The sequence below is a fragment of the Stegodyphus dumicola genome, chromosome 5 (assembly GCF_044657685.1).
Source record: "Stegodyphus dumicola isolate Sdum_Otavi_A_Nest chromosome 5, ASM4465768v1".
In the NCBI taxonomy this organism is placed as follows: Eukaryota; Metazoa; Arthropoda; class Arachnida; order Araneae; family Eresidae; genus Stegodyphus; species Stegodyphus dumicola.
This window is the reverse complement of record NC_140772.1, coordinates 123,045,550-123,067,704: the sequence shown is the minus strand read 5'-3', so window position 1 is coordinate 123,067,704 and position 22,155 is coordinate 123,045,550. Positions and strand designations below refer to the sequence as shown.

At 33.3% G+C, this 22,155-nt stretch overlaps 1 protein-coding gene across 4 annotated transcripts in view; it reads left to right on the top strand.

Moving 5' to 3' along the window:
* The window catches only part of Ube4A (Ubiquitination factor E4A), a 163,990-nt gene that overhangs the window by 128,287 nt on the left and 13,548 nt on the right, over positions 1-22,155 (top strand). For all 4 annotated transcript variants that reach the window (XM_085817017.1, XM_085817019.1, XM_085817018.1 and 1 more), the window contains one exon: positions 15,813-15,970. In XM_085817017.1, coding sequence (XP_085673143.1) covers positions 15,813-15,970 — 158 coding nt within the window. The remainder of the gene's footprint in view (positions 1-15,812; positions 15,971-22,155) is intronic.

The following is a 22,155-nucleotide window of genomic DNA, read 5'->3' as shown; positions in this document are numbered from 1 at the left end:
TGCCATCGCAAAAGGGTTAATTGTAAGTTCAGTGAATCTGTGCTGTGCATGCAGTAACATTAGATGTTTTTTTATAAAACTTCATCTTTGCTTCTTTTAATCTCCTGCCAACTAAAATAATTTCTTCCTCATCTAAAGATGGATTCAAATCACAAATCTTTGGTTCTTTCTGAATACATTTTCCTTCTTTAAGATTCTTTAATTCTTCCAGAAAATTTTTCTTCTGTATTTCCTTGATTCAATATGTTTCTATGCTGGGAATTTCGCTTGTATTTAATTCAGTATGAATTCTGTCTTCCTTGTTTTTACTTCTTTTCTTAAATATGAATCTCTTAATATAGACTGTTGTTCTATACAGCTTTGCAATTGAGGTATATTTGTTCAAATCTGGGAGGTAAATTTTCTCTTTCTTATTTTCATCATATACCGCATTCACTGGTATTTTAAATGTTGTTCTTTCCTCTATAGTAAAAAGATCAATTCAACTTTAATGCAAGGCCATGTTTCTTCAGGTTATTTTAACTGAATGGGCCCTCTAAACCAATTTTCACTGTTAACCAAATCTACACTTTTCTACGTCCTCTTGATACAGTCAAAAGTCGTTAATTCGGACACCCATAATTCGGAATGATCTATAATCCGGACATCAAAACTAAAAACTTTCTGCGCATGCGCAGAGGCGTTCACGCGTGCGCGTAAGACCTTTTACGACTGCGCATATGAGTGTGTGCAAGTGCAGAATACGTTTTAGCGTGCGCATTTTATGTATAATGGACGTATAAGCTAAAATTATCTAATTATCTATTTCAGTTAATGTTGATGATTGCATTGTTCCTTAATTTTCGAATTGCATCCAGCTTATTATTTTTTGCAGACTGTAAGAGCAATTTTATAAAAGTAAGCTTAAACTTTCGATTATATCAAATAGAATTTCCGATATATATTTGTTAATATGTAAAGGATCTAAAGCGAAAGTATGTTTTGAAATCCGAAATCTGTTTATCAATTTCACGCTGCTCGGCGGGGGGAACGCCGCGACGTAATGAATTGGAAGTTGAACTGTCAACACTATCCTTATCTTCAGCGCAGATGTTTTTATTTTATTTGGCTTATAATTTCTTTACCAAATGTAATATTTCATCTCGATATGCTCCGTTTTTGATATGATTTAAAACAAGTTCCTCGTCATTATAATTCGCTTCCGATAGCGAAGAAAAGTGACAGAGGTTATTGAAAACGAAAAAATTTCGATTGACAAATTAGTCGGTGTTCTCGACACAGCAATTATAGGACTTGAACAGCGGAACTTTGTAACTGAACAAGAAATTATGTCTGTTTAATAGAATTAAAGAGAAAGTATTATCACATGAAACGAAGCAAAACTTAAACAACTTACATTGAAAGAAATGTTTAATAAAGTAAACAAATAAATATTAAGCTTTTTCTTTTTGCAAATTTTGATACCCTTTAGATCATAATTGTTCTTTATTTCATAAATTACGGTTTCATATTTTTAATTTTAGAATTTCTGCATGCCATCTTACGAGATTTAAACTGATGATCTATAATCCGGAAAAATCGATAATCCGGAATCGCCGAAGTCCCGACGAGTCCGGATTAACGACTTTTGACTGTATTACATGCTCTGGATTATCTTCACTGCTGCAACGCCTCTAATTTGATGGGTTGAATTTTTCTTGAATTTCATTAACCCTGTTTGCAACAAAAGGCTTCCACTGTTTGCATTTCTGCAGATCCAGCAGAGAGCGATTGCAAAGTTGTTATCAAGTGTAGCCGTGGGAAAGTTAACTTCTTTTCTGGTGTGCTACCCTTGATTTAGATGTTACAAAGCTAACTTCAAAATTTCCATCTAATGTTCTGTAGCCGACATATGTGACGGCTTTGTATGCTAATTCATTAGTGTCTTCAAAATATGTAATTCGAATTTGGTGAGATCTGTTTTGAAAAAACATCTAGGTATTGATGAAATTTCCAATTTAGAAATGTCCTTACATTAGTTCTCCCATTTATCTTTCAAATCCTGACTTAGTTCTTCATCCCATCCTGCACCTCTCCCCCATAATTCTGGAAATAGAATCTTCACTATATTTGCAAATTGTGTAATTAATCTCATAGGGTCATAAATTTTACATGTGAATAACAAAAGTTTTTTTTTTTTTTTTTTTTTGTGTGTGTGTGTGTGTATGTGTGTGTTCTATTATCTAACAATGACAAAATAGAGGAAACATCAAAACTAAATTCATCAGTTTCAGTGTTCCTACTAATACCCAATACTTTCAGTGTACTACACAATTTTTAGAAACTAAATGATTTTCAAATCCTGTATCATTTCAGATTTCCAAAAGCTCCTTTGAATTTGTTTTCTATTTTCTCAGTTTCATAGCTGCCCCTGATAAGAGGAAGTTTGCGTCTGTAAATCACTTTTTAGCTTCAGATATGGAACTTGCTTCTGCCAACAGATCATCGACATATAAACATTCATTCATGATCCTATGTACTTCTTCATTCAACTCCTTTATTTATTTATATGGTGATTTATTGTCGCTGCTAAGAGGAAAATGCTAGAAGTCACTCCAAATGAGACTCCCGTGATTCAGTAAATTTTCAGTTTTCCAGATGCCAAATCATCAAACCATAGAAATCTTTCATAATCCTGATTAGCTTCTGCTACGGGATTTTGTAAGAAAGCCTTTTCAGTATCAGCCACAAAGGTAATTTTATTTTTTCTGAAATTTAGAAGTAGTGCCAAAACGTTAGGATACAAATGTGGTCCGTTTAATAGATTATCTTTCAAATACAAGCTATTTAGCTCTTTGGAAAAAGCATTTGCCTTTCTTAATAAAGGATGATGAGGCATATAATATGGTTTTTATTTTGAAATACTTCTGTTTCAGGATGTATTTCCTCTCTAATACCTTCAACTAACTGTTCTTTTATACTCTTTGTAAAGAGATGAGTTACTCTTAAACTTGTTCTTTAAACTGAGTAATCTTTACTTTGCCATATTAAAATTATCATCTAATCTTATTTCCCCCCTTTAAATGGTAATCGAACTTCATACTTTTTACCACTAAATTTTATTGCTGTTTTGAATTGTTTCATAATATCAGAAAAATTCAGTGAATTATACTCAAGCTGAAATTCAACACCCAGGCTATCATTTTGTCAAAACCTCTTCAATTCCTTTTTATTTGACAGTTAGCCAACCCATCATTAATACACTCAAAAGTCGTTAATTCGGACATCCATAATCCGGAATGATCTATAATCCGGACCTCAAAGCTACAAACTTTCTGCGCATGCGTCGCGCTCACGCATGCGCACAGGCGTTTACGAGTGCGCGTAAGACCTTTAAATGGTAATCGAACTTCATACTTTTTACCACTAAATTTTATTGCTGTTTTGAATTGTTTCATAATATCAGAAAAATTCAGTGAATTATATTCAAGCTGAAATTCAACACCCAGGCTATCATTTTGTCAAAACCTCTTCAATTCCTTTTTATTTGACAGTTAGCCAACCCATCATTAATACAGTCAAAAGTCGTTAATTCGGACATCCATAATCCGGAATGATCTATAATAATCCGGACCTCAAAGCTACAAACTTTCTGCGCATGCGTTGCGTTCACGCATGCGCACAGGCGTTTACGAGTGCGCGTAAGACCTTTACGGCTGCGAATATGTTTTTGCGCATGCGCGTTTAATGTGTAACGGACGGTATAATCTAAGCAAAAATTATTTAATTCAGTTAATGTTGCAGATTGTGTTGTTCCTTAATCTTCGAATTCGATCCGGCTTATTATTTTTTGCAGACTGTTAGAGCAATTTCATAAAAGTAAGCTTGAACTTTCGATTATGTCAAATAGAATTTCCGATATATATTTACTTACCGATTTGTAATTTGTATCTACAAAGCGAAAGTATGTTTTGAAATCCGAAATCTGTTTATCAATTTCACGCCACCGATTGGAAGTTGATCTGTCAGCACTATCCTTATCTTCAGGGCAGATGTTTTTATTTTATTTGGCTTATAATTCCTTACTAAGTGTAGTATTTCATCTTGATGTACTCCGTCTTTGATATGATTTAAATCAAGTTCCTTGTCATTATAATTCGCTTCCGATAGTGAAGAAAGTAACCCACAGGTTATTGAAAACGAAAACGTTTCGATTGACAAATTAGTCGGTATTCTCAACACAGCAATTATAAGACTTCAACAGCGGAACTTTGTAACTAAACAAGAAATTATGTCTGTTTAATAGAATTAAAGAGAAAGTATTATCACATGAAACGAAGCAACTTACATTGAAAGAAATGTTTAATAAAGTAAACAAATAAATATTAAGCTTTTTCTTTTTGTAAATTTTGATACCCTTTAGATCATAATTGTTCTTTATTTCATAAATTACGGTTTCATATTTTTAATTTTGTAATTTCTGCATGCCATCTTACCAGATTTAAACTGATGATCTATAATCCGGAAAAATCGATAATCCGGAATCGCCGAAGTCCCGACGAGTCCGGATTAACGACTTTTGACTGTACTGTCTTGTTTATTTTCTTAACCATGTGGGAAGGCTGTTGGTGTTGTTGCTACACAAATATAATCCAGCATTTTTTTATTATAGGGAACATTAAATGTTTGATTTTGAACACATATTCTGAACAGTTTTTGTAGCTGTTAAATTATTGTTTATCTTTTCACATCCACCCAAATTTATTTCCCAAAAGTATTCTGCACTTATTAAAACGTAAGTGGTTTTGGGCTATCAGCAAAATATAGGTTGGATTCATGGTAGCAGCATTTCATTTTAACATCTTTTGTTCTGCTCTGTCCTGGGCACAAACATGCATTTGTAATTTTCTCTGTGATTAATACTTCAGGTTGTTTTGATCATTACACTTTTGTAATTGGATTCTTGTTACCCCTAATCATTTTCCCTCTGGATCGTGATTTCCAAGTGGGATTTTTATTAACAATTAAATTCTCTTTCCTTATACTTGGAAGTTTTAACTCATCCAATAATAATTTCATGATAAAGGAACACATTGAAGCATTATGAAATAATACCCTTATCATTTTTAATCTATAAGGATTTACAAATGTCACGGGCATGTTTGTAATAGAACTGAATTTGAGTCTTTTACTTGCTTCCCGTGCAAAACAGATGAAGGTATCATTTGTGATTTACTTTCATTTCCTTTTATATTGACACTTTCATGGGGTGAACTTTCTGTTTGTAAATTTATTTTCACTTTTCTTTTACAATGACACCAGAAGTCAAGCTACATGCTTATATCAACAAAAAAATTTTTTATTATAAATTTCAGCAACTTAACGGTATTTCTTGGACGGATAGCGATTGATATCTTAACCTCATTAGGATTTGAACTCGTAATAGGCTATGACCTTTTATAGTCAGCACAGAAGCAACTCTTCACATATTTCAAGGCGTGGAATTGTAATTGTCTTTACTGAAGAAACTCTGGATTTGCTACAAATGAAATTGGAATAATTCATTCCGTCAATGGTTATACAATGGATCTAAGTAGCATCACCATAAGCACCATCGCAGAACTCATGAAATCTCGATTCTGATGGAATGTTCATTTGATTGATTAATGTAACACTTTAGCTGCTGGTCATGGGAGGTTTTGTTGATAATTAATGCTGTGTAATAAAAATAGACTGTACCCATATTTCGACTAACTTATTATAAAGAATATAAATTAAAAGAGGTAATAAAAAATTATTATATGTACCACATTGATTACTAAGCCTTTTAAGCATAAAATTTTATGACTTCTTGCCAGTGCGTGATTGGCAGAGATGAAATTATTTCTGCAATGCTGCATTACACGCTGGTGCATGATATTTAAAAATGAATCAAAATAAGTAACAATATGCATCATTTTTGTATGAAAATGTATCACAAAAAAGTATATATATTACAAATGAATTTATTATAAGATAGTTACAATGATATTATCGTAAACTATATATTTCAGAATCTTATTAGCGTATGATCTTTGCTTGAAATGAAACTTTGTTTTCTTTCCAAATCACATATACACTCATGTCCATAAATTAAGGATAATTCAGAATCGCACGGAAATCGAACTCTAAAGTAAAATTTTCACCTGTAACATTATCACACACATCTTCAAGAATAGTATATAAATTTATAGGAAGCCATCAGAGGATTCCGATTGTACGTCACAATGACGAAAGTGTAAGAGAAGTGTATATAAGGAATGGTAGCAAAGAATTAAAATTGTTCACAAGCGTTCTGTAAGCCACTCAATGCCACAATCGAATAGTTATGACACAGAGGACATATGTGCATAATTTTTTACATGGTAGAATTATCGGCTGCCTTGAATGTGGGCATCCTCACATGAAAGCATCCGAGGAACTTGGAATAGCCCAAAATGTCATCTTTGGGTTTTGGCAACGATTACAAAATCATGGAAATGTCAGTTGACGTTACAGTACAGGTCATCTACGAGTTACAACGCCAAATGACGACCGGTATTTGGCAATAACTGCCAAAAGAAGCAGACGGTGCACAGCATCAGACCTGCCTTGTCAGCTATCTTCAGCCACAGATACGAAAGTTTCAAGGCAAACCGTGTACAGACGTTTGGAACATATTGCACGATATGCTCACAGGCCTGTGAGATGGGTTCCACTCACGGTAACTCATTGTCGCCAGCAGTTAGCCTGGAGTAGAGAACATACAATGTGGACATTGTCACAGTAGGCATGAGTGATGTTTTCCGTTGAGTCCAGGTTTACCTTACAGTCTGATTAACGTTGGGCATTCATATGGAGAACTCCAGGTACCCACTGCCACCAAAGAGAACATCACAGAATGACACAATTACGGTGGTGCAGGATTGCTCATTTGGGGTGGAATTATACTGGGATCCAGAACAGATCTGCATGTTCAGGTTGGGACCATGGCAGGCCATATTTATCGGGACATCGTTCTGGAAGAATTGTTTAGGTGTGCCATGGTGCAGAATTTGTGTTTATGGATGACAACACCCATCCTCAACGTGCAAACACTGCAAAAGAATGCCTTCAATCTGAGGATATCACACGTACGGAATAGCCAGCATTCTCACCTGACTTGGATCCGATACATTGTGTATGGAACATGCTCAGCCGATGAATTGCAGCTCGTCAAGCATCTCCTACAAGTGTACCGAAATTTCGGAGAGCATTGCTTGCTGAGTGGAGTAATTTTCCCCAAGATTAGCTCGAAAATTTGATACTCAGCATGCCTAGATGTTGTATGGACTGTATTTCATCGTCTTGGAGACATAAAATGTATTAACCATGTAATGTTAAGTTTTTGTAAGGGAGATATTTTTGTAATTGCTCCCGGGAGCAAAAATCGTTGTTTTTGTCAATGGTGTCATACATGCACCAACTTTTTTGTTTAATGAATGTGCTTTATGAATATGTCATGTTTGCTTTGTTTCTGAGCTTTTTCTTGCTGGGGCTAGCATTATCCTTAATTTATGGACATGAGTATATTTAAACTAGTTTCTAGCCTTCACTTCACGCCAATGCCAGCATACGTATTCAAAACATAATGCCGATGGAACTTGAAAATAAACAATGAAAATGCTGCTTTTCTCACTCCTGCACATAAATGGCACCTGAGGCATCACCTCACACTATGTGCCAGAGCGTGATTGACTCCTCAGCAGTCATGCGCCAGTGTGTGATCAGCAACAATGCTATTAAACAGAGAATGGAATTTTTACCATTCATGCAACTCCTTGGGAGGTAAATCCTCATTCCAATCCAGTTTGAGTAACATAATCTGTGCAAGAGTATTAATGCCCTGTTTGCTGTGTGTCCTATAAGACGCAAAGGATCAAAAAGCTTCGCTATTTTAGATAACATCTGATATTTAATAATAGATGATTGTTCAAAGCTGTTTTAAAAGTGAAATGATCGTCTTTCAGTTTCCAGAGCATTCCTAATGTTTTCACTACATTTTCTTGAGACTCAAAGGAATATTCATTTGTTGTAATCATGCAACAGCTTAGGATGATTGAATACCAATTTATGTAGCTTCATAATGCCACTAAGAAGCATTTGTACTAATTCAGATATAAGCTTCTTCGCTTCTTCTAAGGTACTGTATATACCCACATATGAGTCGATCTCCCGACTTTTGAGAAAAATTTTCAGAAAAATAAGTTTGTCACATGAGTGGTGCCACTGATAAATCAGCATGTTGATGTACTTGATAAAATTAGACTCACACTTTAGCGAATTTTTGTTTATTTCCATTTTAGCATATGATAAGCACGATGCAGTTGAAACATTTCCCAAATAAGCAAAGGTTTTCCTGAAAGTGCACCTGTTTTTTTTTACCCCATACATTTTGAAACCAATCAATCATTAGGATGTTTTGTCTAACCAACCATTTTTCTGGGCGCGAACAAGAACACCTGCCAGAAATGCTGTTGTATGCTGCGGAAACGAATTTAATAAAAAAAAAAAAAAAAAAAAAAACTAATGAATAAAATGGAAAGAATAAATAAAATTTTTGTGTTATTCTGTATGAATGATATATGTAACAATCAAGTTTGCTGACATGTCATCAATATGCGGCGGGTCTTTTCTTTTTTAGGTTCCGCGTATAAGTCAACCCCCTACTTTGAAGTCTGAATGTTTTCTTAACATTGTCGACGTCCGTATATATGGTATTCCTGCCACCATCCATGTGAAAATCCATAGATGTGGCTGTAGCAGCCTTAGGAAAATGGTTCTGTTCGTGTGCTGCCAAATCTTTTAAGGTTCTCATAGCTGAGAATGGCACACTAGTAGTACTGTTTATTGCAGTCTTTAATCTATAGACTTGCACTGGGGTGTTACGACTTGGCTTCCATACAATTCACTGGAACTCTCTGCAATGGATTTATAAATATTTGTCGATACATCTGCTTAACACTGATTAGCACTGTGCTTAATAGTACTGAAGGCAAAACAAAGTTTCCTAAAAAAGTTATCTTGAATTGTACCTCCGTTAATAGAACTGAATGTAGGGAATAGCCACTAGATGATTTACATTACACATCAAAAACAACTTTTACCAAGTTGACATTTTCTGTAGGCGATATACTGTGCAGTGGGGATTGTAGTAACATGTATCACAGTTATTCAAAGGCACAGCAGGTTCCATGTTATTTAAGTTGAAATATTCGTTCATAAATTCCTAATTCAAATTAACCATAGTCTTATTACCGTCAAGATGCTTCCAAATTGTATTGAGTCTGTTGATAACAATTACTTTAGAAAGAACCCAGAATAGAAGTGGCGTCATCCTCCATAGACAATTTTACTGTACATACTATTTATCTACATATTTTATCACTTGTGTTTCTTTAAAATGCATCACAAAATAATTATTCTTCATTCTTTATGACCTCATTACTGTCTCCTGGGAAGGATTCTGATTGGAAAAACTTCTTAAACACATTGTTGAGATTTTATTCCTTTATTAAACGACAGTAAACAACACTAAATAGGCTAATTCTGTGTTTTGCAGTATTATGTTTTGATTACGTGCTACTCTAGCTTCTCTCAAGATATTAGAAAGAATAATTCTCTTCCTATCAATCTGTTGATTTTCCAATTATGTGGAATTTAAGGTCTGCTAATTTTGTCATGCGGTGTCACTAGATTTGAAATATCCAGTTTGAAGGAAGGAATTACATCTGTTATTTTTAGAATAATACATAATTCTAAATTATGAGAAAAGATTTTTTTTTGTTCAAAATAGGAGCAGAAATCATCGCCTTAATGAAATGAGCTGATCAACTTATTCCAGAAATATATATTTGAATGTGTTTAGTTTTCAAGCTCTTAAACTCTGCACATTCTTTGGTGACAAGATTCATTTGCAAGCCAGAGCCCAGTTAAGTGCTCTTCTTCGTTTGCGGTGCTGCCTGAACTTATTCATCATATGAATAACCACCATTCTGAGTAAGACAGAAGTATGTTCTTGTTGTATTTTGTCATCTGACACTTTGTTTATGTTTTCTTCAGAGGGGTTTGTTTTCCGCTGGGATGACTGAAGGCAGGAAGTGTCTGCAGTGTGAAGATCATTGTCCCCATGGGGGTGAGAATGTTGTTTTCAGAAACAGTGGCTGCACAAAAAGTTTGAATTGCTTTCTCTGAAATGAGTTTTTAGACAAGTCACACATAATTTGTTATTTTGATAGTAATCAGTCTATACTCAGCCTTCATATTTTTGAATGCATTGCATTAAAAAAAAAGTAACAGGATTTCCTTTACAGTGAAAACATTTTTTTGTGACTGGAATTATTTGAATTTATGACAAAACTATTTGCTTTCACCCAGATACTGGTTTTAAGCGAAACTTTGATTGGTATATTTTTATTAATGTTTTCTAGCACTAAAGTTTGATTTTCAAGAAAACTTAAAAAATTCATCCAGTAATGGAACGTCTTTCTTTTTTAGGGTCAGCTTTCAAGTGTATTTGTCATTCTTCAGTAGGAGAACATTGATTAATATTGCATTAGATGGTGTAATGAGATGATACTAGGTCTTCAAGGTGTATAGATTGCATTTGATGTTATCTTCACAATTCTTGCTTTTCTTTTAAGAGCAGCCTTAAATAATAAAATTTGCTTTTCGCTTAGTTTCTTATTTTGAGCAATTAATGACACTGATTTGCATTTAAAATTATGAAATTCTTCATATTTTCCTGAGAACTGAGGTAATATTTTAAACTTACTTCTATTTCCTCCAGACGTCCTCTAAATTTTCAATGATTACACAGGATTCCTCTATGGAGACCTCTATTGGTAGATTAAAGTACTGCAGTTTTAGTTCCTTCAAGGATCATCTTACTAGTGATAGTGGTTGTAATTTCACTTCTAGAAATAATACAAATAATACACTATTTTCATTACTATTTTCATTTTCAATAAAATCATACAGAGAATGTTATAGTTTTAAGATTTCCATCTTTAGAAAACTGTTATTCAGTGATATAAAATTATCCATAGTCACTGATCTTTGTTCGAGTCAGTTAGGACTAAAATGTTGATCGCTTAGTTTAATGAATTGTAATGTGAATTCATAAAATTAATTTGAAAAACTTAACAATAATTTATTTCTTTAACACATAATAATGCCATTTGAATGGGCAAAAGAGTGAGTAAGAATTACAATTAATGCCACTTAAATGGGCAAAAGAATGAGTAAGGAGTACAATTTAATCATAACAATTGGGTGCTACTTTGAACGGACAGAGGAAATGTGACTCGGCCCAGTGCATGCTTCTCGTTTACTGGTTAGTACTGGGCTCTTATCCCTGACATTGTGTGGTGCTGCAATGGTTACACTGTACAAATAGACAAAATATTCTAACTATGACAGAACAAATTCAAGAAGATTTATTTTCATATTTTTGTTTTTAATAAACTGAAATGAAGCATATTCATATTATTAAAAATTATAATGTTATGTTTGATATATTAATCCTTCAAGTGTTGTGGGTTTGGTCCTGACCCTTAAAGTTCCATGAATAAGAAGCATTTCTTGTTTACAATTCCAAAATAATACTCTGACTTTGCACCCTGCCTCCCTTTCCTGTAATATACACCCAGCCCAAAATCGAATTCATCAGCTGCTGGCAGAAATTCTCATGTGCAGTGAATCAGAAAGCTGTCCTTCTATGCAGACTTTTTCATTCATAACCCTTAAAAGTAATAATATGAAATTAAATATTGATGAATAAATTTATAACGTACTGGACATCAAATGACAGTGGTAATACTTGTAAATTAGGGGATTATATAATAGTTGTGAAGGTAATGCCAGTAGTATAATTTCTGTTGCATTGTAATTTCATTAATTTAGCTTAAATTTATAATTAACTAGAAAAAAGAACTTATTTTGCTTAACCATATCAGTTAAACATAAACGTTTAAGCACGTATACAGTCAAAAGTCGTTAATCCGGACTCGTCGGGACTTCGGCAATTCCGGATTATCGATTTTTCTGGATTATAGATCATCAGTTTAAATCTGGTAAGATGGCATGCAGAAATTTTAAAATTAAAAAAAGGAAACCGTAATTTATGAAATAAAGAACAATTATGATCTAAATTGTTTACTTTATTAAACATTTCTTTCAATGTAAGTTGTTTAAGTTGCTTCGTTTTATGTGATAATACTTTCTCTTTAATTCTGTAAACAGACATAAGTTCTTGTTCAGTTACAAAGTTCCGCTGTTGAAGTCCTATAATTGCTGTGTCGAAAATACCGACTAATTTGTGAATCGAAATTTTTTCATTTTCAATAACTTCTGCGTCACTTTCTTCACTATCGGAAGCGAATTATAATGATGAGGAATATGATTTAAATCATATCAAAGACAGAGTACATTGAGATGAAATACTACATTTAGTAAGGAATTATAAGCCAAATAAAATAAAAACATCTGCCCTGAAGATAAGGATAGTGCTGACAGATCAACTTTCAATTCATTGCACGCCTACATCAAAACATGCTTTCGCTTTGTAGATCCTTTGGCAGCTCCAGAATTGGAAACTCTATTTGACATTATCGAAAATTCAAGCTTACTTTTTATAAAATTGCTCTAACAGTCTGCAAAAATTAATAAGCCGGATCCAATTTGAAGATTAAGGAACAACGCAATCTGCAACATTAACTGAAATAGATATAATATATCATTAACAGAAATAGATAATTAGATAATTTTAGCCTAGCTTATACCGTTTTTAATACATTAAACGTGCATGCGTAAACGTATGCGCATGCGTAAATGCTACTCGTGCACAGAAAGTTTGTAGTTTTGAGGTCCAGATTATAGATCATTCCGGATTAAAGACTTACTGTATTTTGCTAAATAGTCAGTATCTTTTAAAAACATTTTTGAAAACAATTTTCAGAAATAAAGTTTACTTGTTCTCCTAGTGTCTAAAAAGACCTCTGTTGGTTTGTTATTTAGCAGAATCTGAATGACTTGTAAGGTCAAATTTTTTATTACCACTGTGTTTAAACATAATTTAGAGGGATTTTTATAGAAGCGGGGTGACTGCATCCCCTTTTCTGCAATACCTCGGTTTAGTTTAACTGCTGTTTTTCTGCCCGTTACTTGGAATCTTGGGGCTTATTTTGACGATTGGTGAAATTTTTCTTCCCGTTAAATTTTCTATTTTTTGCTGTCACCTTGTGAAACTGTCTGTTCATTCTTTGGCCATAATCCATACCAAGAAGTTAGTGACCAACATTTCTTCCATCAAATGTCACAGCAGGTTTCATGAAGGCCTGCCATTATATCTATGAGGAAGGTAAACCCTTTCATTTGGTTTACAGGAACCAGTTGGGTCTGTGATATTCATGAGGACCAGCGAAAAATTTGGTTGATTTTCGGCCGTTGGTCCAGATTTATTTAGGTGCCAGATATGAAATATGATATGTTTAGCTAGCTTGAAATGGTAACTAGATCTACTTAAAGTTCGAAGCCCACCAACGGCCGAGTGGGAACGTCGCTGAACACTGGTAGTTCAATCCGAGGTTCGAATCCCGCGAACGGGCTGGCTGCGTGGGTGTTTTCGTGGTTTTCCCCATGTGTAACGTGTATACGAGCCAGTTTCCTTTAAATGTCCTCCACGAAGGCATCCTTTCCTTAAAGGCAAATAGCCCTCGAGTGCTTTGCCTTAATCTAATACAGTCAAAAGTCGTTAATTCGGACACCCATAATCCGGAATGATCTATAATCCGTACCTCAAAGCTAAAAACTTTCTGCGCATGCACATAGGCGTTTACACGTGCGCGTAACTCTTACGACTGCGCATCTGCATGTGCGCAAGTGCAAAATACGTTTTCGCATGCACGTTTTATGTATAACGGACGGTATAAGCTAAAATTATCTAATTATCTATTTCAGTTAATTTTGATGATTGCGTTATTCCTTAATTTTCGAATTGGATCCAGCTTATTATTTTTTGCAGACTGTAAGAGCAATACTATAAAAGTAAACTTGAACTTTCGATTATGTCAAACAGAATTTCCGATTCTGGAGCTCCCAAAGGATCGTACAAAACGAAAATATGTTTCGATGTCCATCAAACAAAAAGTGGAATTGCTCCAAAAAATGGATAAAGACATGAAGAATGTGACAGAGAGGTTAGTCAAAACGAAAAAATTTCGATTGACAAGTTAGTCGGTATTCTCGGCACAGCAATTAACGGGACTTGAACAAAAACTGAACTTTGTAACTGAACAAAAAATTATGTCTGTTTATAGAATTAAAGAGAAAGTATTATCACATAAAACGAAGCAAATTAAACAACTTACATTGAAAGAAATGTTTAATAAAGTAAACAAATAAATATTAAGCTCTTTTTTGTAAATTTTGATACCCTTTAGATCATAATTGTTCTTTATTTCATAAATTACGGTTTCATATTTTTAATTTTAGAATTTCTGCATGCCATCTTACGCGATTTAAACTGATAATCTATAATCTGGAAAAATCGATAATCCGGAATCCCCGAAGTCCCGACGAGTCCGGATTAACGACTTTTGACTGTAAACCAAACCAAACCTACTTAAAGTTCATACCTGGCTACTTCTGGCGCAGGTGTGAAGACGAACACAACAGGGAAAGTGTGTAAAAGACCCTTTATTTATCACAAACTGTATAACAGAAGACACAGATTTACATGCTTAGACAAAAACACTGTCCACTTGCAGTGAGAACTTCAAAGTAATTTAATAATAAATTTAAAGTTACAGATGTAGTGCTTGACTATAAAATTCAATTAATCTAGCAGGCTGGCTCAGTGGCAATATAGTAACTAGATGGCCAGAATGCATAACCACTACTAAGATTAACAGCTGGAGGATAGAATAGCAAACAATTGCGTCATTAGTAAAATCACGCTTTATCTAACCTTTTCGATTCAACAGTATTAGGTATTCTCGTTAACCTTCATAATCTTTATCCTGGTCAGAAAATGCAAGGAAAAATAAAAGAATTCAAGAAAGGCTCAAAAATTGAAAAAACTGTTAGTACAAGTAAACAGAACCCTGTAGAATGGTATAATTTCTATATCAAAAATTTCAAAATTTCCTAAAAATTCATCATTATTTATGTTGGAAAATATTTTATATTAATTTTTATTGTGTATTTATGTTTATAATAAATTTTAAATGCAAAAATATATGATAAAGTATTCAAGTTTACCTGAAATTAAAAAAGAAAGACTAAAATATTTAAGAATTAGTCAATGGCAAAATCTCCGGGCTGAGCAAGGTTGACTCAGCCTTTCATTTTTTGAGTGGGTTGATAAAATGAGTATCAAGTTTGCTTGGGGACTAAGCACTGGGGGTCCTGCAACAAGCTGACCACTTGTTCAGGGCATATGCTGATGCACCCCGAGGCCTAAGGTCAAGAGAGCAGTTTTCATGGCACTGCAAGCCGTGGCCCATTAGGGCTGTTGCGCCACTGAGTTTAGTTTAGTCAGTGGTAAAACAGTCCATTATGATCCTTGAGGTTAGCTGGCAATGTTATACACTTTTTAAATACAATTTTCATATAATTTGAAAGAAAAACTGAAATTAGCAATTTAAATTTGTTGTATGTTTTGTAATCCGTGGCCTAGTTTGATGTCATTTAATTGTTAGCAAATTAAAAATGTGCAAACCGTTTTGTAAATGTAAATTGTATCCTAGTTTTTAAGTATTGTAATTTGTTTTCAGCACCTGGCTGTGAAACAGCAACAAGATGATGAACTAATGTCTGGAGCTCCAGAAGAGTTCCTTGATCCTATTATGAATACTTTAATGAAAGATCCTGTTAGATTGCCTTCTTCTGGAGTGACAGTAGATCGTGCTACGATAGCTAGGCATCTTCTTAGGTGAGTGTGTATTGTATAGTCATAGTATTGATTTATGTAATAATTGAATAAAAAATATAACCCCCCCCCCAGAAAAAAAAAAACATTAAAATCTGTTTATGAAATTCTTTAGTATGTAAAAATGCTTATTAGGATTCTGCCAGGTGTGTTTCTTGCTTCATATTAAAATCTAATTCGTTAAGAATTTTTAATTAAATGCTGTTCTGTCTTGTATAGAAAATTCATTAAGCCTCTGCCAGCATAATTTCTGTGCTTCAGATTTTCTAATATTTTTAATATGAAATTCACATAATTTAAAATTGTTAAAATTTCAAAAAGAAAATTATTTTTCTTCAAATTAACCCCTTGGGTATGGATTTATTTGAGAAAATATTTGCATGTAGAACGGATATAATTTTTGGTTGCGATTCATCAATAGCTACTTCATTATCAGGAGTATAAAGATAACAAAATTTATTATTTAGGTGATACACTATATTTCTAATATTTCTTATTCTGTCATCTTTATTTCCTTTTCATTATCTGTAAAATGTAGAAAGCTTGAAATATCAAAAAACCTATCGCGTGCCATAGTGCTGGCAAAAATTGGAGTACTTATTGCATATCTTTTTGACCAATACATATGCATTTTTGGCTTCTTCATTTGCGACATCAAGATGTAATCATATGCATCTTGATGTTGATCAAGATCATAATGCAATATAAGCTTTCATTTCATCAGAACTTACAAGAAACCACCTTTGGTAGTGGTTTTTTTTTTTTTTTTTTTTTTTTTTTTTTTTTTTTTTTTTTTTTTTTTTACACAACCTTTTTTTTTTTTTTTTCTATCCCTTGTCTGGCATATCTATTCGTCTCTTCTTCTATAGTGTCCCAAAAATCTTCATTCAAGACTTCTTTCAAAACATCTAAAGGCGTAGGATTACAACGTAGTCTACGCAGGCTCAAAGGATTAATTCCAGATATTTCATAAAAACTTTTTATATCGGCTGCATTTTCTTCTTTTCCCTAAATCCATTCCTTTGATACTGGTTCACGAGAAGATTCACTATCACTTCTCGATAGATGTCTTGTGCGTCTTCGAAACCTTGGTTTTATATTAAAATTATCATCATTTTCTAGTTCAATATCGTCTTCATCACCTTCACTTTGTTTTTCATTGTAATTGTCAATTTCAGGATCACTAAACAATTCTTCTTTAGATTTCTCAAAGTCACTTTCGCTATCACTATCATGGAATACATTCCTTGTTTTTGACATAATGGGGCAGTGTATCGCAAATAATGTTCACCGAAATACTGTAATTGCCTCTTCTATTATGACTGATACAAGCTACAATGAAATGAACAGAATTGTGCCTAACCTCAAATAACGTAGACACGTCATCCGCTCCTAGGGAAAACAAGTGAATGACGTCTCTGAGACGTCAAATGTACCCAAGAGTTTAATTTTCGGTTTGACGTCTCAGACACGTCATCCGCTCCTAGTGGAAAAAAGTGAATGACGTCTCTCAGACGTCAAATGTACCCAAGGGGTTAAAATATACATAGTTTCCAAAAAGTAGTTAAAATATATAACAATTTATAAAGGATTATTAAGTCATCAAGTGAATTAATTTACTCACAATTAGATTGCATTTAAATATGAGCATAACAGGAAGCAAATTATCCTTATTTAAAAATGGTATTGGTGTATCTTTAATAATTTAAATGCGATAGCAATGCGCATAAATAAAAATTCTTGTGGCAATTTTTCTGTGATCCATGTCATTTGCATTTGTATTCAAACTTAAATTTTACAGCAGTTCTTTTTGCTAATGAAACTCTATTAAGCAAAATTGTGGAGAAATTAACATTGAATCTTTGGCTGTTGAAAAAGCAATTATCACCAATTTTTTTCAATCAAATATTTTTCACACAATTGTTTGTAGATAAATACATAGTTTATGGCAAAAACAAGTGATCCCGGGTATTAAAAAAAAAAGTAAAGAATCATTAAATCTATTGTCTAGGGCATGGTTGTATTATATAGATGTTGCTCATCAAAGGGTTTTTGGTTACTTCATCAGTGAGTTCCAAAAAGATTTTACCTTTTTCCCCTGACTTTTTATAACTATTTAAAGTATATCATACTTAATTTAATTCAGGGTTTTAAATCTGTTAGATTTAGAGGTAGCTGTCATTGTAAAGTTTTTTTTTTTTTTTTTTTTTTTTTTTTTTTCCCAATTTCAGAAGTTTTTTTATGAGGTATCTAACTATGGTATGTAAAGCCCTTGGAGTACAGCTTAGTGAAATGTATGAAAAAAAAAGTAGTGGTAGAAAATAGCAGTGTTATAATAATTGTTGATAAGAAGTTAAACATTCAGAAAGTCCAAATTTGTCATGGTGGAATAAAAAGGCAAGCATTTCTGCTGTGATCGTTATTGACTGAAATGTGCCTGAAAGCAGTGTAATTAATTGCAACTGGCCCAGCTCACACCAGTCTTATTACTCAATTTCTTATGCATCAAATGTTCCCTGCTCTGTCATTCCATGTCATGCAAAGTGATTGCCAAACACCCATATTTTCAGTATTGATTAATATAATTGTTACATTCAAGTGAATTTGAATGCAGAGTTTTATTTTAATTTAATCTTTATTATTTCAGAATTGTTAAATGTAGAGTGTTATTTATACAGTCAAAAGTCGTTAATCCGGACTCGCCGGGACTTCGGCGATTCCGGATTATCGATTTTTCCGGATTATAGATCATCAGTTTAAATCTCGTAAGATGGCATGCAGAAATTCTAAAATTAAAAATATGAAACCGTAATTTATGAAATAAAGAACAATTATGATCTAAAGGGTATCAAAATTTGCAAAAAGAAAAAGCTTAATATTTATTTGTTTACTTTATTAAACATTTCTTTCAATGTAAGTTGTTTAAGTTTTGCTTCGTTTCATGTGATAATACTTTCTCTTTAATTCTATTAAACAGACATAATTTCTTGTTCAGTTACAAAGTTCCGCTGTTCAAGTCCTATAATTGCTGTGTCGAGAACACCGACTAATTTGTCAATCGAAATTTTTTCGTTTTCAATAACCTCTGTCACTTTTCTTCGCTATCGGAAGCGAATTATAATGACGAGGAACTTGTTTTAAATCATATCAAAAACGGAGCATATCGAGATGAAATACTACATTTGGTAAAGAAATTATAAGCCAAATAAAATAAAAACATCTGCGCTGAAGATAAGGATAGTGTTGACAGTTCAACTTCCAATTCATTACGTCGCGGCGTTCCCCCCGCCGAGCAGCGTGAAATTGATAAACAGATTTTGGATTTCAAAACATACTTTCGCTTTAGATCCTTTACATATTAACAAATATATATCGGAAATTCTATTTGATATAATCGAAAGTTTAAGCTTACTTTTATAAAATTGCTCTTACTGTCTGCAAAAAATAATAAGCCGGATCCAATTCGAAAATCAAGGAACAACGCAATCATCAACATTAACTGAAATAGATAATTAGATAATTTTAGCTTATACGTCCATTATACATAAAAGCGCACGCGAAAACATATTCTGCACTTGCGCACACTCATATGCGCAGTCGTAAAAGGTCTTACGCGCATGCGCAAACGCCTATGCGCGTGTGTCAACGCGGCGCATGCGCAGAAAGTTTTTAGTTTTGAGGTCCGGATTATAGATCATTCCGAATTATGGGTGTCCGGATTAACGACTTTTGACTGTAGTAAAAAAATAGGTAAGTGGTTAAAAAGTAGATCTTTGCACAGAACTGAAACTACCATGAATAGCAGCTGGTGATTGGGCATGTGTACCAAGCACTTTTAAAAAATCATCCAGAAGAAGTTTTTACTTTAACTAGAAATATACCAATAGTAAGAAATTTCAAATAACTATACTTCCTGAAAGTAAAGAAAGCATTCTCGTGAATATTTATGGATCTTCATTTGTAAGAGATGAGGATATCTCCAGTTCTGTGTGTGTGTCAAGTACACAGATTTTTTTTCAAATGAAAGTATGAAACCTTCATTACTTTTGCACCATTTGGAAACCAAATATTCCAGTTACTAATAAAAAAGAGGGTTCCACATCATATAACCAAGATAAATTCTAAAGTTGACTTGCCAAACATTAGTGAAGATCTAAAATTCATTACTTTGAAAACATATGCAGAATCTACAGAACTGATATAAAATCTTGAACTGTACAGCAGTTTAAACAAAGCTCTTTGAATAATGACATATGTTTTGTTCTTAGTGAACAGTTGTAAATTGGCTCATGAAAGAAAATCTGGTGTGCTTACTGCCTATGAGTTAAGGAAAGATTCAGAATTTACTATAAAAAGTGTTCTACTAATATTAACTATTTTGCAGGAGAAATCAAGGTATCAAAAACAGGAAAACTGATTAAAACTAAAAACAAAATTATTTCATTTAATCCATTTCTAGGTGAGAACGAAATTTTAAGAGGAGGAGTTAGGTTAAAAAATGTTGAAATTTAAGAGAAAATAAACATCCTATTACATAGTTAAAGAATAATTACTTTGCAAAATTCATAATACAGTGTTATCATGAGAAACATCTGCATAAACGATTACAATTCCTATTATTTTCAATAAGGAAAAAATACTGGATAATAAGTGCAAAGAATGGAATTAAAAATTGCATATGGAAATGCATAAAATGCTGCAGAGTTTGAGGAGCAATGTTTACCCAATTAATGGGATAAATAACTGCAGCCATAGTGATTCCAAGAAGAACCTTTTGAGAGATCGGCATCAATTATGGTGGCCATTTGCTCTAAAGATGAAAAGAGGAAGAGCAATAAGGCCAATTAAATATTATATCTGTATTTTCATTTGCTCAGGTATGAAGGCAATCTATTTAGAGATTTCCAGTGACTTATAAAGTGAAGTATCCCTAACTGCTCTGAAAAGATTTGCTTCGAGGAGAGGAAAACATAAAAAAATAAGAAGTTATTGTAAAACTAATTTTATTAGTTCTAGTAAAATCATCAAAGGAGCAATTTCTTCTATTCGGTCAAATGCAGAATTTCAAAGGTGGTTATCAAATGAAAGCATAACGTGGGCATTCAGTACACCAGCTTCTCCACATCGTGGTTTTACAGTACAAAGTCTTTAATCCGGACGTTCATTATCCGGAATGATCTATAATCCGGACCTCAAAGCCACAAACTTACGCATGCACGTAAAGCGTTTACCCATGTGCGCTTTCGATAGTGAAGAAAGTAACAGAGAACGTTATTGAAAAAAAAAATTTTTGATTGACAAGTTAGTCGGTATTCTCGACACAGCAATTACAAGATTTGAACAGTGGAACTTTATTGCTGAACAAGAAATTATGTCTGTTTATAGAATTAAAGAGAAAGTATTAGCACAAAAAACAAAGCAACTTAAACAAATTACATTTATAGAAATGTTTACTAAAGTAAACAAATAAATATAAAGTTTTTTTTTTTTTTTTTTTTTTTTTTTTTTTTTTTGTAAATTTTGATACCTTTCAGATAATAATGGCTCTTTATTTCATAAATTATGGTTTCATATTTTTAATTGTATAATTTCTGCATGCCATCTTACCAGATTTAAATTGATGATCTATAATCCGGAATCGCGAATATAAGTCCCGACGATTCCGGATTACGGACTTTGTACTGTATATGGGAGAAAGCTATTAGATCCATAAGGTTGTATTTAGATAAATGTGTTGGAATTCAAATTTTAAGTTACAAAGCGTTCCTAAATTGAGGCAATTGAGGCATGTTTGAACTCGAGGCCAGTAACACCAGTCTCTAGTGATCCCAGTGATTCAACAGCTCTGATTTCTAGACGCTTTATTATATAGACTCCTTAGAAGGCTATTCCAAAACGAGATTTAAATAAAATACGAGTGACTGCATTGCAAAGATACCAATTAACACGGCAGATATCCCAAAGATTTTGAAGCTGTGGTCTAAAGAGTACCTGTACCAGCTCCAGGAGTGCGACAATGGAGACAACATAACAGAGGCTTTGTGTAACTGAGTTCTCATTAAAGAAGGTAATATACTTTTTCTACATTGGAAACTCAGAAGGTAAGTGTTTCCTGGAACAGATAATAATGTTCAAGTGGTAAGACTAAAAACTGTACACAGGAACCTTAAATATCTTATAACTAAACT